The 26,488-nt window shown below is 43.2% G+C and overlaps 3 protein-coding genes across 8 annotated transcripts; 1 reads left to right on the forward strand and 2 right to left on the reverse strand.

Moving 5' to 3' along the window:
- The first annotated feature begins 1,756 nt into the window (after positions 1-1,756).
- cox5ba (cytochrome c oxidase subunit 5Ba) lies at positions 1,757-3,991 on the forward strand. The gene is made up of 4 exons (XM_023811607.1): positions 1,757-1,919; positions 2,413-2,483; positions 2,638-2,737; positions 3,647-3,991. Exons 1-4 carry the CDS (start codon positions 1,826-1,828, stop codon positions 3,757-3,759), a joined length of 378 nt encoding a protein of 125 aa, XP_023667375.1. The 5' UTR covers positions 1,757-1,825; the 3' UTR covers positions 3,760-3,991.
- Positions 3,992-5,052: 1,061 nt separating this feature from the next.
- Positions 5,053-19,178, reverse strand: dbnla (drebrin-like a). Its single transcript, XM_072714184.1, has 13 exons — positions 18,903-19,178; positions 16,804-16,859; positions 16,278-16,390; positions 16,051-16,125; positions 14,827-14,973; positions 13,235-13,312; positions 12,724-12,875; positions 12,579-12,633; positions 8,497-8,547; positions 7,708-7,810; positions 7,070-7,191; positions 6,479-6,551; positions 5,053-6,135 (listed from the first exon to the last, which is right to left on the reverse strand). The coding sequence occupies exons 1-13, from the start codon at positions 18,983-18,985 to the stop codon at positions 5,999-6,001; spliced, it is 1,245 nt and encodes a 414-aa protein (XP_072570285.1). The 5' UTR covers positions 18,986-19,178; the 3' UTR covers positions 5,053-5,998.
- Positions 19,179-20,147: 969 nt separating this feature from the next.
- LOC111843768 (ubiquitin-conjugating enzyme E2 D4-like) lies at positions 20,148-26,082 on the reverse strand. Of its 6 annotated transcripts, none has more exons than XR_002838247.2 (8): positions 25,767-26,081; positions 24,463-24,526; positions 22,688-22,719; positions 22,483-22,560; positions 21,262-21,367; positions 21,009-21,173; positions 20,657-20,698; positions 20,148-20,538 (listed from the first exon to the last, which is right to left on the reverse strand). XR_002838247.2 is itself a non-coding variant. In XM_072714185.1 (8 exons), exons 1-7 carry the CDS (start codon positions 25,788-25,790, stop codon positions 20,677-20,679), a joined length of 420 nt encoding a protein of 139 aa, XP_072570286.1. In that variant the 5' UTR covers positions 25,791-26,082; the 3' UTR covers positions 20,148-20,538; positions 20,657-20,676. The 6 variants fall into 6 exon arrangements, 4 of the variants coding, with proteins under 4 accessions (XP_072570286.1, XP_023667372.1, XP_023667373.1 ...); XM_072714185.1 differs by having other exon boundaries at positions 21,080-21,173; positions 25,767-26,082; XR_002838246.2 differs by lacking the exon at positions 20,657-20,698 and having other exon boundaries at positions 25,767-26,080.
- Between the last annotated feature and the right edge of the window lie 406 nt (positions 26,083-26,488).

A 26,488-nucleotide genomic window follows, 5' to 3' on the forward strand; every position in this document is an offset into this window, starting at 1 on the left:
CCATGGCTGAGCAGCTGCATGCAAGCCTCACATCACCAAGTGCAATGTCAAGCATTGGACAGAGTGATGTTACTGTAAGCATGCCGCCAATGAACTTTGGATTAGACATTCACAAAAGACAGCAACAATTACAACAATACCCATAATGTCTGCATTAAATCATAAGCAAGCATTCATGCTGTGACTAATGTGTATAAACACAATTGAAGAACCAGAAAATGCTGAAAAAAGGAAAGAATAAAGAAACATTTTTGCCACATTGGGGAGATTTCACACAAGAAATCTTACAGAAAATCTATTTTATTCCATTACAAACCTAAAATTAGCTGCATCTAAAGTTTTGGCATAGTTTGTAAACCCTACGGACTATTTAAAAGGTAATAAAACTGTTACATACATGTAAATGCATGTGCAGACTTGTCTTGAACTGAAAATCTCACTCCAGCTAGGTGACTAGAGTTGGCAGCATTGTCTGCCCGCCCTTGCTGGCTGTCCCTGCTGCTCCAATGACACACACACATACACACACACGTTATATACAACACTTTTAGGGCCTTGCTTAAATACCGAATAGTACAATCACTCTGCCAGCCATAGGATTTGAACAAGCTACCTTCCAATTGAAGGCACGGAGCCAAACACTATTATAACACAGTATTTATTACGTAATAATAATCAGGTTCTGGATTTTATATTAGGGTTGCGGCACAGCGATGTAAGACGACGTAAAACGGACGCACAGTTTACTGTAGCGGTCTTAAAGGAATAATGTTTTCCTTTTTTTCAGAGAGAGAATAGTGCCCTCGCGTGTTCATATATGAGATGTACTCATTTACAAGTACAGTAACTTGTTTCGGGGAAATTGTAAGACCCAGCTCATAGGAAAAGGACCATAATTTCATAGTAAATGAAGAACTGGGCGACCAGCAACAAGTCGCCCGCACCGATGAACATGCCAGCCTAAAGGGAGGACATTGTCAGAAATTGCATGCAGGTCGCTTGGAGTTATCATCGACGAGACGGCACCTAGAAAGAATATTTTACAAGTACATTGCATGTGTTAAGAAGGTTACTTTAAGTAAATTGTGCGCCCATATCAATGTATTTATAGCTGTTTGTCTGAAATATTATCTTCTTTATATTTTATAATATTTGATGTACTTATTATTTAGTTCAATTTATTATTATCGTGTATGAAATATTCTGGTGTTATTAATCTTTTATGTAAAAAACCATTTAAACATATAATTGTATTGATTTATTTTTGTACAAATTAATGCGGTCGAACGCAGCGTAAATACTAAATAGCATAACTTTCCAGAAGACGGACTGTCGCTACAGGATCTAAATCAACCGTGGACGTGAGAGACGCATGCGCTAAAACTAATCTAAAACTGAAAACGAACTTAAAGCAAGCCAAATACAAAAAAATATATAAGCCCAGTTCCCGTGAGGGGTTATGACAGTGATAATACAGACAATTAAATGTAATCAGTATTTTTGTGAAAATGTATGCAAAATCATAAGATGAGCCTTAGATTTTGTAAGGGTGCAGGTCTGGCAGATGATCTACAGTCGTTTATTACTTGAATTGTTTAATATTTTGATAGTTTATCACGCTTAACTCACATCGGCCGCGCATGCGCGATTCAAATCCACGGTTGACGTGAAGATCCCACGGCGACCATAGGATGGCGACAGGGAGGGCAAAAATAGGGGAAACACGTGACATTTTACACGTCAAAATCAAGCGACTGAGACATATCTGATTGTGCGACGCGGCAGTTCCTTTCACATTAGAGCGGAAGAAGACGAAGGAGGAAAAATGGCAGCAAGGTTACTCATTAGGTCTGCCGTCCGCGCAGCAGTCACTTGCCGGGCGGCCCCGGCACCGGCCCTTCACCGTTGCATGGCTGGGGGTGAGTAGGTGTCTTTAAGAATCCAGAATCGACGAAATAACTTATCAGTATCTCCCGGGATGAACGCAGTAGTCGATTTGATATATTGCCAAGGGCATGTCCATCTAATCGCCAGGCCGCGGTTATAGAAGAAATTCCATAAATTAATCCAATATTGATAGGTACGTTATTAGGAATAGCACGGTGATGCATGGTATCGTGTTTGATCATCATTTTGTTTCCCCTACTTAATTATGAGGGAATGTTGGTAATCGTGTTTATGGAGTTCTACACCTGGGACTACCAAGGACAGGAGAGTCAGTCTTCAGCATTTTTGCACAGCACAACAGATATAAATACGAGCTTGGCTGTAACTGTGTCTATTTTACTATTAGAAAGCTTTCATTGTTTTTGCGCATTTAATGTGACGTGTTTCAATGGCGAGGTACGTTGCCAAAAGTCAGGCACATAATGTTGTATTGGGAGAAAAATCTTTGCTCTGGACCCTTTGTAGGCATTCCGACTGACGAAGATCAAGCCACCGGTATGGAGAAGATCGTGATGCGGGCGATGAAGGAGGGCGTTGTGCGTATTAAGAATAGCTTTTCGACTTTAGACTTATAGCTGGCCTTAAAATGAAGAAATCCTAGTTGATATGAATGAATCGTTTGAAAATGCAGTCCCTGTGGTTTGATAGATCTCTAGATTTATTCATTAATGTTAAGTAATTCTTTTTCAGGATCCCTACAACATGCTGAAGCCCAAGTCATATGCAGGTTCCAAACAGGATCCACACCTGGTTCCCTCAATTACCAACAAGAGGATTGTCGGCTGTGTCTGTAAGCATTTCTGATCTTCTATTGTCTACATCAGTCTTCCAGCATTTTAGTTTTCTACACAGCATCGATTATTGGCATATTTATAACTTTTGCTCTCTCCAAACATTTTAGCTATTTTTACCTACTGTGGGGACCACTTGGCTAAAATGTATATTTTAAGGTTTACAAGCATTGCAGAAGGTGTCATATCTGAAAGGGTTTGTATTTAATTTGGGGTACAAGCTTTTCGAATAAGACTTTCATTCAGTTTCATTACAAAAAAGTGCCGAGTGCTTTCTGCTAGAGGTGTCCAATTTGACAATATAACATCATGAACAACTAAAATGGCTCCACAATCTGCTTTAATGGCGAGGTCGTCGGTATCGTGATACAGTGCACATTCTATCAGTGGCAGTTCTATGGGTCATACACGCATGTAAAGTTGTTTCGTCAGGCAAATCCATTTTGACACAACAATAAACTGGTAATAGCAAACAGTAGGCAGTGCCTTGGATTTATTCCCCTGTCCCTTTTGCACCCTTGTCCCAAACATGCAATGTGCATCATGCCACACATCCCCGTTTGGCAACGTAGCCGCATGGATCACATTGAGGAGTTGGTCCCTAAAAAGAATTCAACACCTGTAATATGGAACCTTTTTTGGATTTTTCAGATTCTTATAGGGCTATTTTTGTTAAAAAATAGGCCCAATTAGATTGTTTGGCAAGTTACTGAACAGTTCAACCAGTCTTAAAAACCAGCATGAAAGAGAATCATAAGATTGTGGATCACCATCTTGTCTGGTATTTTTGCCATATTGCTCACCCCTTTCTGCACACTTTGTGGAATTCAGTTTTTGGACATCCCTGGCATTTTTACATGGGTCAGGAGATATTTCTGATCCTCTGATGGTCTGGTTTCTCTCTCTAGGTGAGGAAGATAACACCACCGTCGTGTGGTTCTGGTTGCATGCAGGCGAGCCCCAGCGCTGCCCGTCCTGCGGTTCCCATTACAAGCTGGTGCACCATGATCTGCCGCACTGAGCCCAACGTGTGTGTGTGTGTGTGTGTGCGCACACTTTCAGACCAACGCATACCACCCTACTCCTCTAACCTCATACCTCTCTGCTTATGTTTGACACATTACAAGGGTCACAAGCCTCTCCGGAGGCCTTACTTGGGCGATTTCATTCCTTCCTGTTTACATCAGTTGCGTACTGTACAACAAAATTTTGGTCCAGAACCTCTTAAGAATAAAGTTGTGTTGTAAATCCTACTTTGTCACCTGCTGTTGGTCATTGTGTTTTAAAGTTACCTGTGGTCATTTCTTTATTGCTCCAGAACTGGTGACAGTAGTGCAGAGTAGAGCTGCATGATTCATAATTTTTTGAATGGCAATCTTGATTCATAGCTCTGTGATCTCATTCTTATATGACAATAATTCCGTGTGTCTGCCTTAGCGGGGAGCTCCCTATTTCCCCTCTAAGCTGTATCAAGAAATGACAGCACTGTGTTACATCACATGACAGGAAGAAGGGGCAGAACAGCAGGGGTTATAAAGAAGAGCAGACAAGGTTAAAGTTTGTTTAGCATTAGAAATGCTAAACAAATTAAGAGCTCGATCTGCGGCTCAGATTGATCCCAGTAAGTTATTATAAACATGTCGATGACCAGTACTTCGAGACCTCTTGTAAGTGGTCAATGAGCTGATGAATTCCCTCATCCTCGACTATGGAAAATGGCTGATCATCCAATGCAATCATCTCCATTATTTCAGCTTTTGCCTCCTAACTCAGCTCTGGCTCTGCTAACTGCGAATACTGACTGTTCAAATATCGGGCAAGATTGACACATCAGACTGATGCTAATGTCTTGATTTTTAATCATTACACTGGTCAACAAAGTTTAAAGCAGCTAAATTATTTCTATACAACTGATTTTGTTTGTGGCAATTTAGCCATATCAAAACCTAAAGTTACACCATTATTTTCAGTTATTCAACATTTCCATGTATTTGTTGAATGCACCCACTAATACACCTTGTTTAATAATTACCTCAACTAAATTCATTAATTAAATGAGCAGTTTAAAAAATGAAACGGGGCTCCCCCAAGGAGAATTTTGGAGACCAAAGCTATATTTTGCTGGCCAGCCAACAAGTTATCAGTAACATTTTACAGAACAAGAAATTCTTACACTAAGATTAATTTGTATATATTGCTATTTTTTTGTTCTTGAGGAAATGTACACTTGCTGTACAGAAATACCTTTAAACAATTTCCCAAGGGTGCCGAATACTTTTGCATAGTACTGTACATAAAAAAACCAGAGTCCGGCTCAAGGTTATTTTAGGTTTACTCTTTAAAATGTATATTCATTCCAGTTTCCTTATTTTCAAAATCAGATTAAATTACAATAGTACAGAAGCAATGTTACCCTGATTTAAGTGTAGTATTGAGGTTTGTGCATGCGTAACCGCTAACCTGGGCTGGATGTTTTCGCCCTCCACAAGAACTCACCCTTTCATAATTATCTTCAAAAAATTCACAGCAGACAACAATGTTATATAATTTCATTCTAGTTTGATTGAGGAGTCTGACTGAGGAGTTTCATGCTGACATCATAAAAGTGAACAGACTGCAGCCTATGGCATGCCTGTCATTACAGGTCAAGTCACTTGCTATATGAACATGGTCCAAAAAGTTAATTCAATGCAGCCACTAGGGGGAGCACTTGCTTGCAGCAGTGTAGCCAGGTCAAACCAGACCACATTAATATTAAGCTCATTTATTTTTCTACAAGCATCCCCATTTACATTACTTAATGTTAAAAGTATAAAAAAATACAAAATGTAAAAGGAAATTTCAATGTTTCAACAGCAATTACCAAACAAAAAAAATCAGATACAATGAAAGAAACCTCTGCATACCAGTGGAGACACTGCACTGTCACAGACTTACCAGAGCAGGCATGGACAACACAGCATTAACAGATTAACAAAGCCAGGAATGGCAACTTAATTTCCTACTTTTAGAATGAACACTGAGTGTGTGTTAGAGAAAACAAGCAAAGGAAAGAAATGAAGTTTTCTGATAAACCACAACTGTCAGGCATGAGCCCAGCCTTGAATTTTCCCACTTTTCAAAATCGCTCCGCGTTTGGCTTTTCAAATGGCAAAGCACCAAATGTTAAGGCCTTTGTGGTACTGTACGGGGCCTCTGGCGGTCTGAGCATGATGTCGCTCTTTCCGGCGAGTGGCAGGGCCGCTGAGAGGAGAGAAGGCCTACAAGAGCTCGACGTAATTGGCTGGAAACATGCCAAAGGTCCCGTCCGGGGCGTAGCCACGCCACCATCCCTCATCGATCATCTCTATTCCTGTGATGATGTCATCCGGGTCAAAGGAGATCTCAGTGCTGTCGGCTATAGTGGAAAAACCACAAGAAATTGTGATGCAGTGACACATATCGGTAGTGCTTCAATCTGGAAAAACCAGTATACATCACTCAGGTACAACCTTGTCCTTAAACTGAACCTCCAACTGAGCCCTAATTCATATTAAACTCCACTTGGCATTATCAGCGTCACCATGGGGGGTAGAACCTACTGCTTGCTAAGTGAATTCGTACATATACCTACTATGAGGCATCAGGTTAAATCCACGAGAGAACTTCCCTGTCACGCTAGCTACTCCGTCCCAGCATACAGCCCAACTCCTTACCACCACCCCCCCACACACACACCTCCCAGCATGCATTGCACTCACCAGCCTGGTAGTCATACAGAGCCTTGGCACAGGTGCCGTGACTTTCTGCGTTTTCTGTGGCAGACACCTCAGTCTGGGCAGAGAAGGACGGAGGCAGAATCAGATCAAGCCCTTTCTCTTTATGAACCATAACCTTAATTTGCTGCTTAAAGTCTATTTAAATACAAGACATTTATACATTTAAGGCAACTAAAGTTGATATGTACTTATGTCACAAAAACTGAATCATGTCTGGGCAGCATGGTGGTAAAATTCACCCAACATTGTCTAGATCAGGGTTTCTCAAACCGGTCCTCGGGGACCACCAGACGGTTCACGTTTTTGTTCTCTCCCAATTCCCTGCCAATTGGGAGAGAGCAAAAACGTGGACCGTCTGGTGGTCCCCGAGGACTGGGTTGAGAAACCTTGGTCTAGATCCTCCAGGAATGCCATCCTGCTGATGTACAGCGGGCTGGTCTTTAGCACTGATTCACTGCCATCCAGAAGCAGGAAGGAAGTGGCTCTCCTGAAACCTCAGCGCTGATGATGTGTTACGTTTTGGTCACACTGTCACACAGTGTCACCTGTCATAGTGGAGGCGTAATAGGTTACCTGCGGGGGCTCCTCTTGGACAGTGTTGTCCTCTGTGATGTCCTCATATAGCTCTTCCTCTTCCACTGGGGGGGCAGCCTCATAGGTGGGGGCCTTCTTCCCATTGGATGATGGCTCAGTTTCTGCGTGGAGGGGGAAGGATTTAGTTAACATCTGCTTCCAAAACAGAACATCCCGCTGCCATAATTGAGAGAAGGTGGGCAGTGGTAACTGAGGCTTTCATGGTTAGCAAGGCTGATGTTATCTTCTATCTTCTGACGGTGTCTCCTCCAGCTTGGCCCGAGCGGGTCTTCAGTACGGGGCTGTGTCAGTGTGTTACTGTGCATGCGCACATCTATACGTGTGTGTTTGGAGCTGAGCTCAGACCCATGGCTTGGGGAGAAGAGGCAGGTGTGGTGCTGGGCACAGGAGACAGACGCACTGGGTTTGAGCTCATTTGCCTGTTTGCAGAGGAAGGGGCTGAGCGGCCAACCCGAGATGCACGAGGAGGACAGGATCAGCGAACCAAACAGAGAGGGCTGGGGAGCACGCCGCGCGTGTGGCGGGCTCCCATTGGCTGGCTAGGAGAAGGCTGGGGAGCACGCTGCGCGTGTGGCGGGCTCCCATTGGCTGGCTAGGAGACCGTTAGCAGCTCTCACCTGGTTGCGAGCTGGCAGCAGTGCTTTTGGAAGCCACGTCTCTCTCCTGCTGAAAAACGTCCCTAGGACTTACGGAGCCTTTCGCGATGGGAAGGGCTGCCACCTGGGAAATGAAGAACGAGGGACTATCTGTCTAGGTGACAGAAGCATGCACACAGAAACACAGGCAGGGATGGGGAGTATGTCCGATACACGCATTTAAAATTTGTATTTCAAATACAAAATACTATTCTGTAATTTGCATGTGATCAAGTTCATAAAAACAAGAATGTAATTTGGTAAGAACGTATGAGATACAGAAAATACTTTCCCAAAAACTGAATACGTGAAAGTGCATGTATGCAAAGGGCGGCATTTGTTGTAACACTAATTTTCCCTACATGATGTATAAGAAATAATTCCATGTAAGGTGGCTGAAATGTGTTTGGTTCTATTGAAGAGAGTAAAACCCGTAATTGTTAACACGTACCTTTATGTACATTTGTTAGTTATTGGTAGAATAAAATACCTTACATGTGCTAAAATAAAATTTTACATGTGCTAATATAGCTAAAGTAAGCAGTAAGCTGCCCATAGAGTTTATATTATCTTTCATATCCGCACATCATCTGCGCATTATACTGGCAAAAACAGAAAAACAACTTCAAGCTTTAATGACACAAGACTGTGACTTACTATGCAGAGAATCTGACCTCTGACAAATTGGCTATTATGCTATTATGTTTCGCAACCTACTATCCTAATAATAGTATCCAACCATGAGGATCACGGCAACACTGCAGTACTCACACTGGCTTTAGCAGAGTCTCCATGTGTCGCACAGGACTCTTTCTGCTCCTCCTGGGAACAAGAGGCCATATTGGTGTTACACACAGTGAACAAGGCACCTGCACACACGCATGACCATGCTGCACAGGCACCTGCACACACGCATAATATGACCATGCTGCACAGGCACCTGCACACGCGCATGACCATGCTGCACAGGCACCTGCACACGCGCATGACCATGCTGACAAGGCACCTGCACACACGCATGACCATGCTGCACAGGCACCTGCACACGCGCATGACCATGCTGCACAGGCACCTGCACACACGCATGACCATGCTGCACAGGCACCTGCACACACGCATGACCATGCTGCACAGGCACCTGCACACACGCATGACCATGCTGCACAGGCACCTGCACACACGCATGACCATGCTGCACAGGCACCTGCACACACGCATGACCATGCTGCACAGGCACCTGCACACACGCATGACCATGCTGCACAGGCACCTGCACACACGCATGACCATGCTGCACAGGCACCTGCACACGCGCATGATATGACCATGCTAGTGTCAAAAGTGTGTAACAGAATCTGCATTTAAACACTGAAATTACATGAAACAGGAACAACCTGACAGACTATAGTGACTGCTTTCCTCTGAAGGTCCACCATGAAACAAAACGGTTGTCTGAGGGCTTAAAAGTGCAACGCCGGCCAGGGGGGCCCAAAGTTGAGTGACATGGGGCTGAGTTAAACTGACAAGTCGGGGGCCAAAACCACCTCAAGAAACACAGTCGATAATGATAAGCATTTACTATGAATGACTATTATCCTCATTTTTCAATATTATTTACCATTATACTGTGATGGTGATGAATAAACTGTTACTTAAATGGAGAGGGGGGGCAGTTTATATAGATATATAATAATGGCATGGCACTGTCAGCATTACAGAGGAAATTTGGGGTACTTCAGGCGTCAGTGCTGAGACCTTCATTATTCTCTCTACCTGCTGCCTTTAGGAATAATACAAAAGCATCAAATTATTTATTTTCATTTCTATGCTGATGACACACAAATACACATCTCACTGCCTCCGTTTTCTTGGCTGTCTATTGGCATCTGTAATGACCCAGCTGTCATTCTCTCCTTGATACCACTGGATGTTCTCTACACATGGCAGGTACCAAATTAGTTAATGCCATGGACTATAGCAGACAACCGGTCAGCATAGAACTGAACACTGGGCAGCGTGTGGCTCACTGGAGCCTCTGTGCCTGCGATTGGAAGGTTGCGGGTTCGAGCCCGGCCTCAGCAGAATAGCCACGTCTGTGGACCCTTCAGCAAGGCTCTTTCGCCCAACTCCATGGGAGCCCCTACAGGCCTTCACTGCCAAACTTACTCTCACCTACATGAAATGTGTCATGGAGAGCAAGATGGGGTAGGCCAAAAGAAAATTTCCCCCCGGGGATCAATAAATGTCATTATTATAATTATTACTCTTATAAATGGCTGAATAGAGAGCTGATATACAGATGGCATGATGATATGCAGATGGAGTAACAAAATATGAAACCATATGAAAACATGCTACTTTCTGGCCTGTTTCTCATTAGCATGCGATGGAGGAGTTGGTCAGCCTGCCGACTTTGGACTCCTAACTATGGAGTTTCCTCCCTTCTGCTATCGTCTAGTTCTTACTCACGGTCTATCCATTTTAGAGCTTCACAATTACTCAGATTACTTGATGTTTTTAAAGCGTCAATAAAAATTTGCTTGCTCAATTACTTTGCAAAATGGCGGAAGGAAGACAAAAATAGTGCATGAGGGTCCATTAAAGTCTCAGCTGTGTGGGAGCGTTTCACACTGAAAGTGGACGAAATGCAGTCATCGCAGAACTTAAATATCACTACAGCAGGCTGCAATGCAACATCACCTTAAAAGAAGACAACCACAGACTCCATATCGCGAGGTGAGCCATAGGTAACGATAAGCTAAGTCACATTAGCCTCTTGAAGTAGCCTAGCCTAACTTTGTCATTGCTTTGTCTTAAATTATTTAGCTTAATTTACTTTCTACAGTTACTGTATCTCAAGATAATCACTGCTAAAAAGAATAGGCTAGTCCCATCACTTATCTTCATCACTTACTATTAGGGGCGCACCGATCTATCGGCCTCGATCACGTTAATTTGAGGGAATCAGAAATCGACCATATTCCCATGAGATCTACCGATCTTAGTTATATGCTTTTAAATCAGCCTTTTCTCCCATTCCCGAGAGAGGTGCAGTGCAGGCTGCCTCCCTCCCTATTTTTTGGACAAGTGTGTCATAACAGCTATATATTTTTTTTTTTTTACAAAATTAGGGAAATTAAAGTCTGGAAGAAAAAATATGATTTTGTAGTTCAAACAGCAATGCTCATTTATATGTTCATTTATATTTGAGGACACTACCTCATTTTCTGTGAGTATTCATATCAATTTACTCAATAAAAATGGAAACATTGAAGTAATTGTCTTTTAGTTATGAAAGAAACAAGATCGGCAAAAAAAAAATCGAGATCGGCAGGTAAGGTTGTCTAAGGATCGGTGATAGTTGATCGGCCAGAAAACTGCAATCGGTGCACCCCTACTTACTATATATATATATAAATAAAATACAGTACATGATAAAAATACATTCTTCATGCATAATTGCAAATTCGGATAAGCATTAACTGTAAATTACAAGATGTCACTTTTCTAATTTTGATCGCTACTGTAAAAACTTGTCTTTAAAAGAAAAATATATATGCAAACTTGGTAACTAAAATAAGACATTACGTGCAGAGAACAGAGAACTTGCGTGTTCTCTGTTCATTCCAAAAAGGAAGGTGCAAAGTTGCAAAGCATAATTAAAAAATAAAAGCAGAACAGGGGAACGTTTCCTAAAAGCATAGCTGCTAATCATGTTAGCAACTTCATGCTTTCGGCTATCAGAACCAAGTTGTTATATATAAAAAGTAATTCCTCTTACCAGTGTCTCATGCATTTCTTTGTTCCAAGAGGACACATGTATTTGTGTCCTCTTGGAACACAAAATACAAGCATATACTACAATTTTTTCATCAAGTTTAAAATTAATCCAGTTAATCACAATAACAGGCTAATTAATCATGATTAATCAACTGAGACTACTAATTTTAAAAACACGATTATCCGTGGCTGGCAGTGGTGTAAAGATGATTTATTTCCATAAAAAATACTACTTGAATGGAAGTACAAGCTGCATTTCAATGCTTTCAAAAAGGCTTAACAAGTACCAATAGAAGAGAGGGCATTGTATTACAGGTAGGAATGTCAAACATATTTTTTTAAAGTCACACATCTTTGGATGTATTGAACAGGCAGATCGAAACAATATTTAATCCCGACTGCGTGACTGAACACCAGCCCGCCAACTCATTTATAAAAACCACCCCTCAGCATGTAAAATGATGTAAATCTAAAACCCATATTGCAAAATGAAAATGTGGATCTAATATCCGTATAAAGTCTCCAGGAAAGATTCTCCTTTAAAGATATTAGCCTTCAATAAAATGAAACTGATACTGTAACAAATGTTTCCTTACCATTTCCCTCCATCAGCTTCCCCGTGAGACTATTTTGGTTTTAGCTGTAAATTCAAGGTTTCTGTGCAACATCACAACGGAAGTTCTGCCATGCCACCACGAGGAAATATATTAAGAACTCTGGGTGCTATATCAAAATGAACTGAATTGTACTGAAACACAGGCTGAAAGCAGTGCTTTTAAATATGCCTGCTTGTGTGTTCACGACCCAAATGTCTAGGCCAGGGGTGGGCAATCTTATCCGCAAAGGGCTGGTGCGTATGCTGGTTTCTGGGATAACCTGTAGGTCAGCTGTTCAAACCCAGGTGTGAGTACCAGCCAATGAGTCCTCTAATTAGTGACCTAATTAGGGAGTTGCAGCAAAAACCTGCATACACACCGGCCCTTTGCGGATAAGATTGCCCACCCCTGGTCTAGGCCCACTTTCATCATTGGGCCACCAAGAATACAGAACATCGGGGCAGAAATGGCACTCACCTGCTCCTCTGCATCTGGCGTTCTGCTCTCAGCTTCCTGCTGCTGCTGGTATTTCCTGTATTCCCACACCCCCAGAAAGTCAGGCCTGGTTATTGGCACCAATGCGCCGATTTCTTTAACTCGATTCTGGGGGAAACAGTCTCACCTCTGCTGCTCAATCTGACTGGCCCTCTCCTTGTCCCGCTTCTCACGCTCAGTGGCTTCCTTCGCTTCCCGAGCCTTGCGCTCACTCTCCAGGCGTTGCTGGTCTTGCTCCGCCCGTCTACGTTCCTCCACCCTTCGCTTCTCCTCATCTTTCTGCAGACAGAGCAACCTCTGAACCCATCCTCTGAAACAACTAGGGGCATGTCAGTCACCATTCCTCGACCTTATTCAGTTTTTCCTTGCTTTTGTGAACACCAAATGAGGACAAACAAAACACCAAATGAGCACATACAAAACACCAAATGAGGACAAACAAAACACCAAATGAGCACATACAAAACACCAAATGAGGACAAACAAAACACCAAATGAGCACATACAAAACACCAAATGACCACAAAAAGAACTAAATCAGGCAAGACAAACACAACTACAATACACAGTATTCGTTTCATAAAAGTGCTAATTGGTTAGTTTAATTTTGAATTCTGGTGGCCAGGATGTCCTCCTACCTCAGCCTGAGCCCAGAAGTTGTCCTTGTTGGTTTTTTTAATTTCTGATACAGCATTGGTCTTCTGATAGACGGATCCCTGAGGAAACAGGTTGGTGTTTTTATGTTCAGAGAAGTTGGAGAAGCCCTGGCCTGGGAATCCGCAGCTTCGGCTCAATCGCCATTTGTAAACAGCCAACTTCTCTTCCAAGCCATCAGAGTGTTCAACTGAGATGTTAATTCATGGCCTTCAATAGCAATACTCAGTCCCAGCAGTCATTGTCTACAGGATAAACATCTGGTAGCACATACAGAGGAAGATTGCATTTAAAGAAGGGAATAGAGAAAAGGGAGATACATGCATACACTCAGACATGCACGCAAACACACACACATGCACGAACACTCACACACGCACACGCATGCAAACACACAGATCTATTCTCATATCTTTGTGGTGACCGTCCTTTCATTTCTATGGGCAAAACCTATAGTCACAGATTTTTATAAAAATAAAATTTATCCTTGTGGAGACCGAAAAAAAGGGTCCCCGCAACATCAAAATAGCAGGTTATCATCACATTGTGGGGACCAAATGTCCCCACAATGTAATGTATATCTGGACCACACACACACACACAGCAAGAGATAGTAATACAGTACTACAAAAATGAGAATATACCACAGAGTTCACACAAAGTTAGTAAGTAAAGCAGAGATTGTAGTAGGTTATCCACACCCCTCCACTCAGGAGATCTGTGTTTAAAGATGCTGGAAGCCATTACATAAAAGCCACCTTCATATGGACTTTTGTATGAGTAGATTTTTCAAAAATGGTAAAAAAGGTACATTTTAGTACATCCAGACATTCAGCCCACCAGCAGTGGCTCCACCTTTGAGTTTGCCTCCCTTCGGGTGACGATACACAGGACAACTTTTTGAGAAATGTTGCTCCAGGTAATGTTGCTGACCAATATTGCTGGGGCACTTTCCCATTGACATTGGGCAACAAATTTCTATTTGAAAAACTTTAACTGGCAGTGGGCAACTTTTGGCAATCATCCAGACCCAGATGAGTTGCCCTTCGTCTCACCCAGTCGGCAATTGCACAGCAACACTGCTGAAAAAGTTGCCCCGTGTATCATCACCTTTCGAGGACTAATTTCAGAAGCAGCACAAATTGACCATCTAGCTCTCAAATGGGTTTTCACCAGCCACTGAAAAATGTTGGAGTGCTCAAAGGAGGAGATGGCACCAGGCTTAAGCATGGAATGGGCTCAGCCACAATTACAGGATTAACACACACTGTGGTTTCAGGAACAAACATGTTTCCTTGTTTTAGGTCCTTAAGAGAGACAGGGAGGGAGATCTATACACAAGATCTGTCACCCCAGAAATACCATGTGGAGAAGGCAGCTTTTAGCCAACAAGGTGCCAAATTATTCCCCAACCTGATGGTCAATATTGTTCCTAATGAGAAGAGAGATGCACAAAAGAATGAAATTAAAAGTGAAAGTACAGAATGAACCGAATGAAAGTAAATGTTTGACCCACTAACTAAAGGTTTGTAAGAAGAGTGTGGCATCGAGTGGGGGGTGGGGGGTGGCTCCTTACCACGGGGACCCGAGGGCCAGTGTCACAGAAGCGGTTGGACTCCTTGTGAAAGCTGTAGTTGGCCCCTGAGGCCTTGGCAACTTTCTGCATGACAGACTCCGGCTCGACATCCTCCTCTGCTCGGGCATTGATGGTGACATGGGCACCCTGCTCATCACATTACTCTGTTACACAGTCGGCTTGGCAGACATGGGCGGAGCATGAGCAACGTCAATCACGCACGGGAAAAGCACATGTCGGCGAACGACGGACCTCACTACTGCTGCACAGGACACCACACACACACGGAGCAAGTTCCCCTTTAATTACACCACTGAAATTTGCCGAAGATACTATCTGGAGGATAGCATGTACGCAGATGAGCCAAAACATTATGACTGCACCTGTGTGAAGTGAATAATATTGACTATCTTGCAAAAACGGTCCATATCAAGGTCTGGGATGTATTTCAGACCATCACTATCAATGCTATTAATAATCAAGTAATCCACTGATTAATCGAGTAATTTATATATATATATATAATGTGTGTGTGTGTGTGTGTGTGTGTGTGTGTATATTGCAATTGGTGCCCATCACAGATTGCACACGCACCCATACGGTACAGTCTTGCACTATTTCCTTTGCACTGAATGGATGTTCATCTGCTGTAAAATGGATAGTTCATCCACTATAAAACCTATAAATTTGCAACATTATTACTGAATTAAGCATATGTCCCAAGACTTACTGAGAACTATGTTTGTGCGTGCGTGCGTGCGTGTGTGTAAAAATAAAATTCAGCCACTACATAAGATTAAAAAACCTAGGGGGAACAGTTTACACACTGCATGTACTAATTTGATAAAGTTTTCGTTGTATCATTATGAGGAACAGCTTGTCTAACAGTCAAAAGCACCACACAAAACAAAAATGGAAACCAAACTTCACAGGAACGCTGGTCACAGGGACATGAAATGTGACACGAGATAGTTTCACTTTGAGGGATAACTCCAGGAAAACCGCTAGCTGTTTACATCCTGTGTACGGGCTGGAAAACCCCAACCCACATCAATTCTCAAGCACGCTAATGGTGACACACAACCTGCAATGCAATCAAGTGGCTTACAGAAAGCCACTGTAAGGCCCCCATTTGCGGGGGGTCATGTATAAATGTAACAATGTACAACAGCTATACCCTAGTAGTATAGAGAGGGAACTACGAGATAAAAGATTGCGCCGTACCTTTAAGAACTTGCCGATGGAGCTGACGTGATTTGCACATTGTCCTTTCCTGGCATCTTTCACACCTTCTCCAGTCTAAAAGACACACACACACAAATTAAACGGCATAAACACTAAACTTCACATGACGAGTTAAATCTTAGACAACAGCAAACCAAACCTGATGCCAGTTTAACCGGCTGCAGTTTCTTGGTGATTCACAGAGCAGTTATAGCTGTAGCACTTACCCAGTTAATAAGGACATATTTGGGCAAGCCGGAGTTTGGGTCTTGAACCCGGCAAAAGCCGTACATGACCTTCCCGCTGCTCAGCTCCTCCACAAGCTCCTCCAGACCACCCTCTGAAAAGCAAATAACCAGAGCAAACAATCACAAACAAGCGATATTTGTGATCATACCATGCAACTGCCGATCTCTCCATCCCCTTAACTTATTCAGTGCCAATACGATAAAATGGCGTAAAATTGCCACTGAGTGGCAGCTAAAACGCCACAAAACACACAAGTCAGAGAAAGTATCGGACACTGCAATTAATATACGACTCGGTCTTTGGATGTCATCAACATACTGAAAAGTCAGTAGGTTAAGACAGTAATGCTATGACACCTGCCCAGTCAAACCAAACACACCTGAGAATTCATAAACACAAACAAGAACACAGAGCAAAAACAGTAAAATGAAGGGAAATGGCTAAGTTCCAGCCATTTAGCTAGAGCTTAATCGACTGATACAATACAACAATGTAACAATTTACCTCCTTTCTCAGCCAATCGGATGTCATTGGTATTGCCCTCATATGTGAATAAGGCCCTTCAAAAAAATAAAAACAAAATAAAATACAGGGAAAACACAGAAAACATTAACATGATGCAGGACGACCACTTTTTTTTAAATTCCCCAGACATTCAAAGCCAAAAAGGACAACACAGAACGGTGCCTCATTCAGAGCTTCGGAAAGCATTGCCCCTCACACAAAGTGCAGAGGGCTATCAGGAGAGTGTAGCTGTGTGTCAGGCCAGCACCCCTCTGACAGCACTGCAGGCACATAGGTGCAACTGCAGGGGAAATAGCTGAAACACATGCTAGGGATTGACCATAACAAGTTCCAGCATAGAGCTCAGCACAGAGCTTAGCCAGGTTCTCCAGCATAGAGCTCAGCACAGAGCTTAGCCAGGTTCTCCAGCATAGAGCTCAGCCAGGTTCTCCAGCATAGAGCTCAGCACAGAGCTTAGCCAGGTTCTCCAGCATAGAGCTCAGCACAGAGCTTAGCCAGGCTCCCACTGATGAAGACCATACCTCATCCGTTTTAGCGGAACCTCCTTATAGCATCCCATTTTTCTGATAAGAGTGAACTGAAACATCTAAACTATGACGCAGACACATGACTGAACACAGGACTTTAAGAGAAAACAGAACTGGACCGGAACTGTGCACAAGGAGTTCACAGCCACCTGTAATAGGCCAGCAAGTTAAGTCAAGCACCTAGACTTCAGTGCTCAGAGTGAAAATAAACTGGGACTTTGCCAGTCTATGTTTCAGGCGGCATGTAAGCAGTTGAGAGAGGACAGCATGCATCTGTATAGAGGAGCGGTTATTCTGCTACTGGGCTGGCCGGCACGGCGGTTCACGGTGGTTGACGCACACCTTCCGCTGCCTCTGCACTGCGGTGTGTGGGGTCCCCACATAGTTCCTTCTCTGTGAACATTTTGTTTCCACATTTAAACTTTGCGTACTAAAATATACACTACAGCAAATATACTGACGCCATTACACAGAGATACAAAAATAAATACACGTAGACAAAGCCACAAGGGGAAAAGCGAGTGAAAGTGATTTGGTAGGTTTAATGCGACTATGGTAACAATGCACATTATTACAAAAAAAGTACAAGATAAAAAACTGTAAGGTAAGTCACCATGTTCCTCATAGTTCTTCACAATCCTATAAAACCGGTGGATGATGTGAGAAACTTTCAGATTTCTTCTGAGGCTCAAATGCTCCAACACTGGACATTATTCAAAACCTTTGATACAATTAAAACCTGAGATAAAATCCACGCCTGCTTTCTAAAAACAACGCATTTTACTTTCCAACTGTACATCACTCAGACCTCCAATGCATGTGTCCCCTGGGGAGGGGAGGGGAGGGGAGGGGGGGACAGGGGACCGCATCCAGAACACGCTCTTATTTCGTTTTTTGTCGTGTCCGTAGAAAGGAACAGTAATAAAACTTTTCCTCTGAGGTAGAAGAGCACAAGTCATGTATTGGTCAGTGACAAAGCAGGACACGCTGATAATTTTATGTCTCAAAATACAAGCACATAAAGTAAAGCAAACTATGTACTTGAACAGCGAGAAACTCTGCTTCGTCACCTGTCGCAATAAAGGGAGGGGCGCAAGAGAAATGCGCTCTTCCTTGAAGCATAGCAATCTTACTACACACACACAGACAAACACAAACACACACAAAGCCCTTTAAATGTTATCTGGCCAGTGCTTCTAAATGTATTTGGACTGCTTTCATTTGATTTATGCAGACCATTCGATTTAAATCATACAACCACCGAAAGATTTGTTGCTCAAAAACAGGAAGTCACTCGGAAAAAGGAAATGCCAAGTCTACACACACACATACACATACACACACATACATACATACATACATACATACATGTATGCACAATTATTTACAGACTCAAAATACGTATACCATGGCATATATGCATTTTATGTTATATGTGTCATGCAGAACGAAGGACCTGACACAAAGACTCGCACGACGAAGCAGGAAACCCAGAGGTCTGATGTAGGATCAAGACACACCAGCATCTCAAACCCGCGCACCGATTCTCACCAGTTGGTCTGCGACTTCTCGTCCACTACGTCTTTGTAGGCAGCCGTAAGCGCAGCACCGTTTTTGCTCAGATTCACAGCCATCCCGGTAGCACCACTGACCCTGCCGCGGCGTGCAATTCGGAGATGCAAGCGACGGAACCGAAAAGGGAGGGCTGAGCCTTAGAGGAACTTCTCGCTGGCTCCAAACCCTCCTCCTGTACCTTAGCGAATATGCGGTGCGGTACTGCCCTCTGTCGGCCGGCGGTGGAACTCGTGGCTTTTCGAAATTTCGAAGGCAGCTCCAGATAGTGACAGATAGTGACAAAACGTAAAAAACAGTTGGGTATGGAAGGCCAGTTTTGGCGAATTACCCCCGCGACACCGTATACGACTAGCAGGTATAAAAAAATGCATGGAATTAATATGGGTGTCCACATACTTTTGGCCAAAAAAACTTTTTATTCTGGTGAAAACTCCTGATAATCATGATTTTGACTACTTCATCCATACTTCTCTAAATTGAGAGAAAATGACCCGGCCATTGTTCTGAAATGTGTGGTGGGGGTTCATGTTTAGGCATGATATGGTCTAGTCCTGGGGTGGCCAATCTTATCTGCAAAGGGCCGGTGTGTATGCATGTTTTTGGGATAACCTGTAGGTCAGGGGCCTGTTTCACAAAGCAGGATTACTTGCTTAGCCAGATAACTTGCCAGATTTAAGGTAGTCTGGGCTAAATGTAAGTTGATGAAAATAAGGTCTATTTAGCCCAGATATTCACAGCCATGTGGTAACACACACACACACACACACATTAACAGCCATGTAGTAACACACACATTCACAGCCATGTGGTAACACACACACACACATATTCACATCCATGTGGTAACACACACGCATAACAGCCATGTAGTAACACACACACATATTAATAGCCACGTAGTAACACACACACATATTAATAGCCACGTAGTAACACACACACCTATTCACAGCCATGTAGTAACACACACACACATTCACAGCCATGTCGTAACACACACACACACACCTATTCACATCCATGTGGTAACACACACGCATAACAGCCATGTAGTAACACACACACATATTAATAGCCACGTAGTAACACACACACATATTAATAGCCACGTAGTAACACACACACATTCACAGCCATGTCGTAACACACACATAGTTACAGCTAATGTGTGAAAGCACTGAGAGTCTGGTGACCATTGCAGAAAATAACTCATCACAAACATAATCACAGCTTCTCTATTTAAATAAATATTTATAATGAAGATAACAATCATAGAGCCAATTGCATCTCTACGGAGGGTATCCCATGGCACTCACAGGAGGTCAAAGGTCATGCTGCACTTTGGCAAGGTGTCCTGCTGTCCTCACATGGCAGACCTGTGAGTGTCAGCCAATAAGATGCACTGGAGGGTGTATTGGGGGGGGAACACCCCCTACAGAACATGGCTGGTCCAGCATTTTCACTCCGGACCCCAACAGCTCAGTCTGTCGGTTCCGTCTGCCAGTGTTCACAGTTAAAATGTTTTGTATTCCCAGCTCTTCAGTTCATTGACACCAGGTCCCTTCCTCACATGGCATACTTCTGTGTCCATTCCATAGCCAGTCGGTTGTACCTGAAAGGGACACAATGGTCATTCTATGTTACTGACCTCAAACACCAAAGGGGTTAAGAGGCCACACAACACCATTCTAGCCATAATCCCACCATAAAAATCAAAGCAGACATTTCACCTTTTAATTTTTCTTTGATTCTAACTTGCTCTGGACAAGAGCCTAATAATAAAAATAAACAAAATAAGTCAAATAACATAAACAGTAAATGTACTCCGACTGTATGAGAACCACAAAGTAATAATTTGTGGACTTCCCCCATTTCCCTTTCTTCTGCAACTACTGCTCTACTCCCAACCCAACAATGTCCAACAACCGGGCTGAGAGCAGAGAAACCAGCATTTATCCAGAAGGTCACAGGTTCAAATGCTTCATAGACCTAAATTCAAGTCATATGCTGAATTCGAGACACATGGACTTGCACGTTATACGCATTCTGTGGGAAAACTCGATGAGGGGAATGTCATGTCACCTAGCCCTGGAGAGGTCACTGAGCATGGGGACAGGTGAACGAGCCAGAGCGGACAGCAGGACGTCGCTCACTTCTCTCTGTCTGCCTTGTAGGTGTGGGCGATCTCTGGCACCAGTGGGTCGTCAGGGTTTGGGTCACACAGCAGCGAGCAGATTGACAGCAGGACTGCATCAGACCAAAGTACAGGTCCAAACTGAGGGTGGCTTGGCATGAACACTGACCTCCAAGACTGGGAGCAGCGACTGGGTCTTACCTTTGGAGACCGTGAGGGCTGGGGACCACTGGGACCGCAAGATATCCAGACAAATACTGCCATTGCTGTTGATGTTGGGGTGGAAGATCTTAGTGGTGAAGGCCACCTGGACAGAAAATGGACGGACTACTAAGGTATGACTAAATGGCCTGGTTAACAGGACACACTCATAGCTTAGTAGAGACGTGGCCTCTTTACACTCGTCTTACTTCAGCTGAGGTATGGCTTGTGAATTAGGGACAACATGGTCATCTGACCATCATCCTGTGAGGTGACATGGAACTCAACAACTATAATACAAACCCAAAGGGATACACAAATAAAATAAAACATAAAAGGATTATTTTTATATTTTTTAAATAAAAAAAGATATTTGTAATCTATATTTAATCTATATTATAATTATTAAATGTATATTAAATCATGTTCAGTTGATTCACATTTCAAAGTGAAAAATTTCTCAGTAGAACTTCCATAGCACTCAAGTGACTCTGACGTGTCAGAAATTCTTATTCACACCTCTAGTCATTGTTCTCTAGGGCACTTCTCACCATTTTCTGCATCTCAGTCATGAATATCACCTCAAACATACATGCCAGGACAGGGCACATCAGCTGGGGCCTAGTGGGCGTTTGGAATCGGAATTTCCTATTCCTCGTTGGGAATTTCAACTGGAACACTCCCTGAAGCCGGAGTTCGGACTTGGGAAGACGGGGGAACCTTTGACACCCCAACCTCAGAATTCTAGATGACTGTGCCATTCAACAGAAGTGAAAACTGTAGTTTTATACTGTTTCATCTTATTTGTGTGTCCAACCGCTATCTATGGACATTTTGTTACTATGTTTTTATGTGTAAAATACCGTATAATGTGTAGTTATCAACAGCTATTGCTAACAACGGCTAACAATGAACCTGACTAGAACTGGGGTCTTTCACAAAGCAGGATTTCTTGCCTAGCTGGATAACTTGTCGGATTTAAGGCAGTCTAAGCTAAATGTAAGTGAATGAAGACAAAGGCCATTTAAACTGGGGAACCTTAAATCTTAAAGTTGTCTGGCTAAGCGAGAAATCCTGTTGTTTGAAACAGGTCCCTGGTATTGCTTAATGGCCTTGCTGTACTGGAATGTAGTTAACTCATGTGTATGATGTCATTCCCAGCTCCGACTTTCGACCTCGGAGGTAAATGGAACACAGCATAACCCCCCACCCCCTACTCACCTTGGGTGGTTTAAAAGGGTAATCCGTGGGAAAGTGTATAGTCAGGAAGAAGACACCACCCTGGAAGGGACTGTCATTCTGGCAATGAGACGAGAGAGAGAGAGAGAGAGAGAGAGAGAGAGAGGGGTCAGTCCACCAGGGATGAGGTGAACGGTACTGAAATATGTTAAATCAGGTTGCCATGGCGAGTAGGGAGCCCACCTACCGGTCCCATGATGGTGGCCTGCCAGTGAAATACTGCAAAGTGATAAAAGCCACATTAAATGTAATTTTTGCAGGCTAATATATACAGACTTGATTAACTTAGCCATTCCTGAAGGAACTGACACCCCTGCTTAAAAATGCTTACCTAAGACACAGAGTTAGTTCTGCAAATATTGTTTCTAAGTGTTCATATATGCAGATTATACACTCACCTAAAGGATTATTAGGAACACCTGTTCAATTTCTCATTAACGCAATTATCTAATCAACCAGTCACATAGCAGTTGCTTCAATGCATTTAGGGGTGTGGTCCTGGTTAAGACAATCTCCTGAACTCCAAACTGAATGTCAGAATGGGAAAGAAAGGTGATTTAAGCAATTTTGAGCGTGGCATGATTGTTGGTGCCAGACGGGCCGGTCTGAGTATTTCACAATCTGCTCAGTTACTGGGATTTTCACGCACAACTATTTCTAGGGTTTACAAAGAATGGTGTGCAAAGGGAAAAACATCCAATATGGGGCAGTCCTGTGGGCGAAAATGCCTTGTTGATGCTAGAGGTCAGAGGAGAATGGGCCGACTGATTCAAGCTGATAGAAGAGCAACTTTGACTGAAATAACCACTCGTTACAACCGAGGTATGCAGCAAAGCATTTGTGAAGCCACAACACGCACAACCTTGAGGCGGATGGGCTACAACAGCAGAAGACCCCACCAGGTACCACTCATCTCCACTACAAATAGGAAAATTTTGCACGAGCTCACCAAAATTGCACGAGCTCACAATTTGCACGAGCTCACCAAAATTGGACAGTTGAAGACTGGAAAAATGTTGCCTGGTCTGATGAGTCTCGATTTCTGTTGAGACATTCAAATGGTAGAGTCAGAATTTGGCGTAAACAGAATGAGAACATGGATCCATCACGCCTTGTTACCGCTGTGCAGGCTGGTGGTGGTGGTGTAATGGTGTGGGGGATGTTTTCTTGGCACACTTTAGGCCCCTTAGTGCCAATTGGGCATCGTTTAAATGCCACGGCCTACCTGAGCATTGTTTCTGACCATGTCCATCCCTTTTTGACCACCATATACCCATCCTCTGATGGCTACTCATGTCACAAAGCTCGAATCATTTCAAATTGGTTTCTTGAACATGACAATGAGTTCACTGTACTAAAATGGCCCCCACAGTCACCAGATCTCAGCCCAATAGAGCATCTTTGGGATGTAGTGGAACGGGAGCTTCGTACCCTGGATGTGCATCCCACAAATCTCCATCAACTTCAAGATGCTATCCTATCAATATGGGCCAATATTTCTAAAGAATGCTTTCAGCACCTTGTTGAATCAATGCCATGTAGAATTAAGGCAGTTCTGAAGGCGAAAGGGGGTCAAACACTGTATTAGTATGGTGTTCCTAATAATCCTTTAGGTGAGTGTATATGGGATAGCATATTTCATATATCATATATGTTTGGTTTGGGAAATTCAGGTCAAGAGAATAAAAGTGAAGACCAAGATTTTGTTTCAACCATCCAGTTGAGCATAAAGAATCAAAGTTAACTGGTCGGTTGAAACAAAATCCCGGTCTGGACTTTTACTCTCTGGACCTGAATTACCCAACTCTGTTGGTTGGCACCTCAGTGATTTCAGTACACAGGGGAGACCCTGATGGGCACAGCAGACAGGCAATGAAGGTGTGGAAGCACTTTCAACACAGCTACTCCAACTCCGTATTTAACAGGAATGGGCGTCCTGAGTTGCGGTCCGCATATACTTACAGTCCTCCCCAACCGGGCCAGCTGAGCACTGCGCTGGAGGGTCACGTTGTAAATCCGTCAGCTCCTGGGTGAGGAGAGAGAGGGGGGGGGGGTGTTGGTTGTGAAGTTGTGAAGGTAAAACACAACTTACAGCAAAAAGAAAAGGCCCAGTCCTGGGCTTTTCGAGAAGAAAATTCAAAGAAGCTTCAGAAGGTCAAAATTAGGCTGAGTGTACAACCTAGCCGCTTAGCTGCTTATCCAATTAAAACATTACAGTTTCATATTTTACCAGATTTATTCAGTTATGTCAGGAGCACAAAAAGGAAGGACACCTCCTGAAGGACACCTTCTGGGATCTGTGGCTCATACACTGAGATGCATTACACCTGCATTAAACTATCTCTGAAGGGCTGGTCTGTGTTTGGGTAGACTGTTAGAGAAGTCAATGAATTACAATGCAACCATTCAGATAATTAGCTTCCACAGGTAGATATGTCCATAAAAACAGGTTTAAAAAAACAATAAATTAAAGCCAGCTTTCCTTTTAAGAAATATGCTACTTGGAACATAGGACACTTCTCCTTAAACTTACGAAGTTACAATAAATCATGTCCGCCAATTGTCCAGCAAGACAAATTGTGTCAAGTTGTTAAGATTCAGAGCCTATACTTCCAGGCTGGATTAAATGCAGCAATGATACTTCTATAGTCCAGGAGTGCCATACTTCAGTTTCAGAAGGTGTGTGCTTACGATCGGGGCTTCATTAATACTGTTAAAAATACACGCAGCTATAGCGACCGAAGCCCCATCTAGCGCTCCATATTTGGCAACATTGACACCAGCGGTACTGTATTTAGAAAGCGGTGTGGGACTGACACTCTCTGCGGCTGTGTGCGCGTATCAGAGCCCCCCGACTGATAACAGCCTCAGGGGGAGGGGATCCCCACCCCCACCAATAACAGTGCCGGATTTTGTCGACAGTCATTAAATACAAGGACCTTCTTCAAAAGAACGCGCTATTAGAAAACAACAACAACATTAGCAATAATAATAATAATAATAATAATAATAATAATAATAATAATAATAAACAGAATGGGAAAAAACAAGCAAAAACCACTTCGGTTATGTGAGGTGTCTGGTTCACACAGCCCATCAATGCGTCCTTGATAAGTTGTTACTCCTTATATTTGACATTCCGATGTTACGATGATGAATCGCGTTCCGTCGAATGACATGAAACAGCGTCCAGCTGCTCATAGAAAACGAGGCGCCAAATGTCACATTTGAAGAGCGAAATAAACCAAACTATACGGAACACTCACCTTCTGAATTCGCTTTAGCGCCATTTCCCGTTTATGCAACTAATGAATGATGTTCTGCTGTTTACAGATAAACTCCCTGTGCTTTCGAATATGACGGAGAAGTGCAATGCACATGGCTTTCGGGGTGCATGTGTCTGTACATGTACAGCCCCCCTCCCTCTCGGTCTAGCGTGAGTAGTTTGTTGGATTAAGCAGCACTTTCCACGCCCGGCGGGGGTCCCTCGCCGTGCCCCTCTCCCTCAACGTATCTCCACCCTTCTCCCGGTGCTGCCTGAAGGCCTCCGATAACGCGAGACAGTGCGAAAGAAAGCCGAGGCGACGAGCGGATGGACAGATGGATGGATGTGTACGAGACGGAAAGGATGGAAGGGAATTGTAGTTTGTAAAGTGGCGTTATTATTAGCCTATTATATATTCATTATTTAAAATGCTGCGGCCGGTCGGAGTAAAATTACATCCGCTATATATGTCGTGATGCTTTTTCAGTATTATTCTGAGTTAGTTCACCTAAATATTAATTCATAGATTCGTTCACTTTCGCGCTCGCGGGAAGGTTCTCCTTGTATATTTATTAGACTGTCATGAAGATGTTTATTTATGTTTGTTATTTATATATAATATCTATTCATTTTCTGAAACCACTTATCCTATTCAGGGTCACGGGGGGTCACAGAGGCATGGAACAACACAGGATTGGGTACCAACCCACTCACGCACCTATG

This window comes from Paramormyrops kingsleyae, chromosome 7, assembly GCF_048594095.1.
Source record: "Paramormyrops kingsleyae isolate MSU_618 chromosome 7, PKINGS_0.4, whole genome shotgun sequence".
Classification (NCBI taxonomy): Eukaryota; Metazoa; Chordata; class Actinopteri; order Osteoglossiformes; family Mormyridae; genus Paramormyrops; species Paramormyrops kingsleyae.

Coding starts and splice junctions, on each gene's coding strand:
- cox5ba (XM_023811607.1), top strand. CDS start 1,826: ATGGCAGCAAGGTTACTCATTAGGTCTGCCGTCCGCGCAGCAGTCACT. Junction 1,920..2,412: donor TCACCGTTGCATGGCTGGGG/GTGAGTAGGTGT, acceptor GACCCTTTGTAG/GCATTCCGACTGACGAAGAT. Junction 2,738..3,646: donor GAGGATTGTCGGCTGTGTCT/GTAAGCATTTCT, acceptor TTCTCTCTCTAG/GTGAGGAAGATAACACCACC.
- dbnla (XM_072714184.1), bottom strand. CDS start 18,985: ATGGCTGTGAATCTGAGCAAAAACGGTGCTGCGCTTACGGCTGCCTAC. Junction 12,876..13,234: donor ACTTCTGGGCTCAGGCTGAG/GTAGGAGGACAT, acceptor CTCTGTCTGCAG/AAAGATGAGGAGAAGCGAAG. Junction 7,811..8,496: donor GAGACTCTGCTAAAGCCAGT/GTGAGTACTGCA, acceptor TTCATTTCCCAG/GTGGCAGCCCTTCCCATCGC.
- LOC111843768 (XM_023811604.2), bottom strand. CDS start 25,790: ATGGCGCTAAAGCGAATTCAGAAG. Junction 24,527..25,766: donor CGCTAAAGCGAATTCAGAAG/GTGAGTGTTCCG, acceptor CTCCTCACCCAG/GAGCTGACGGATTTACAACG. Junction 20,539..21,079: donor TACAAGGCAGACAGAGAGAA/GTGAGCGACGTC, acceptor TGTCCCTTTCAG/GTACAACCGACTGGCTATGG.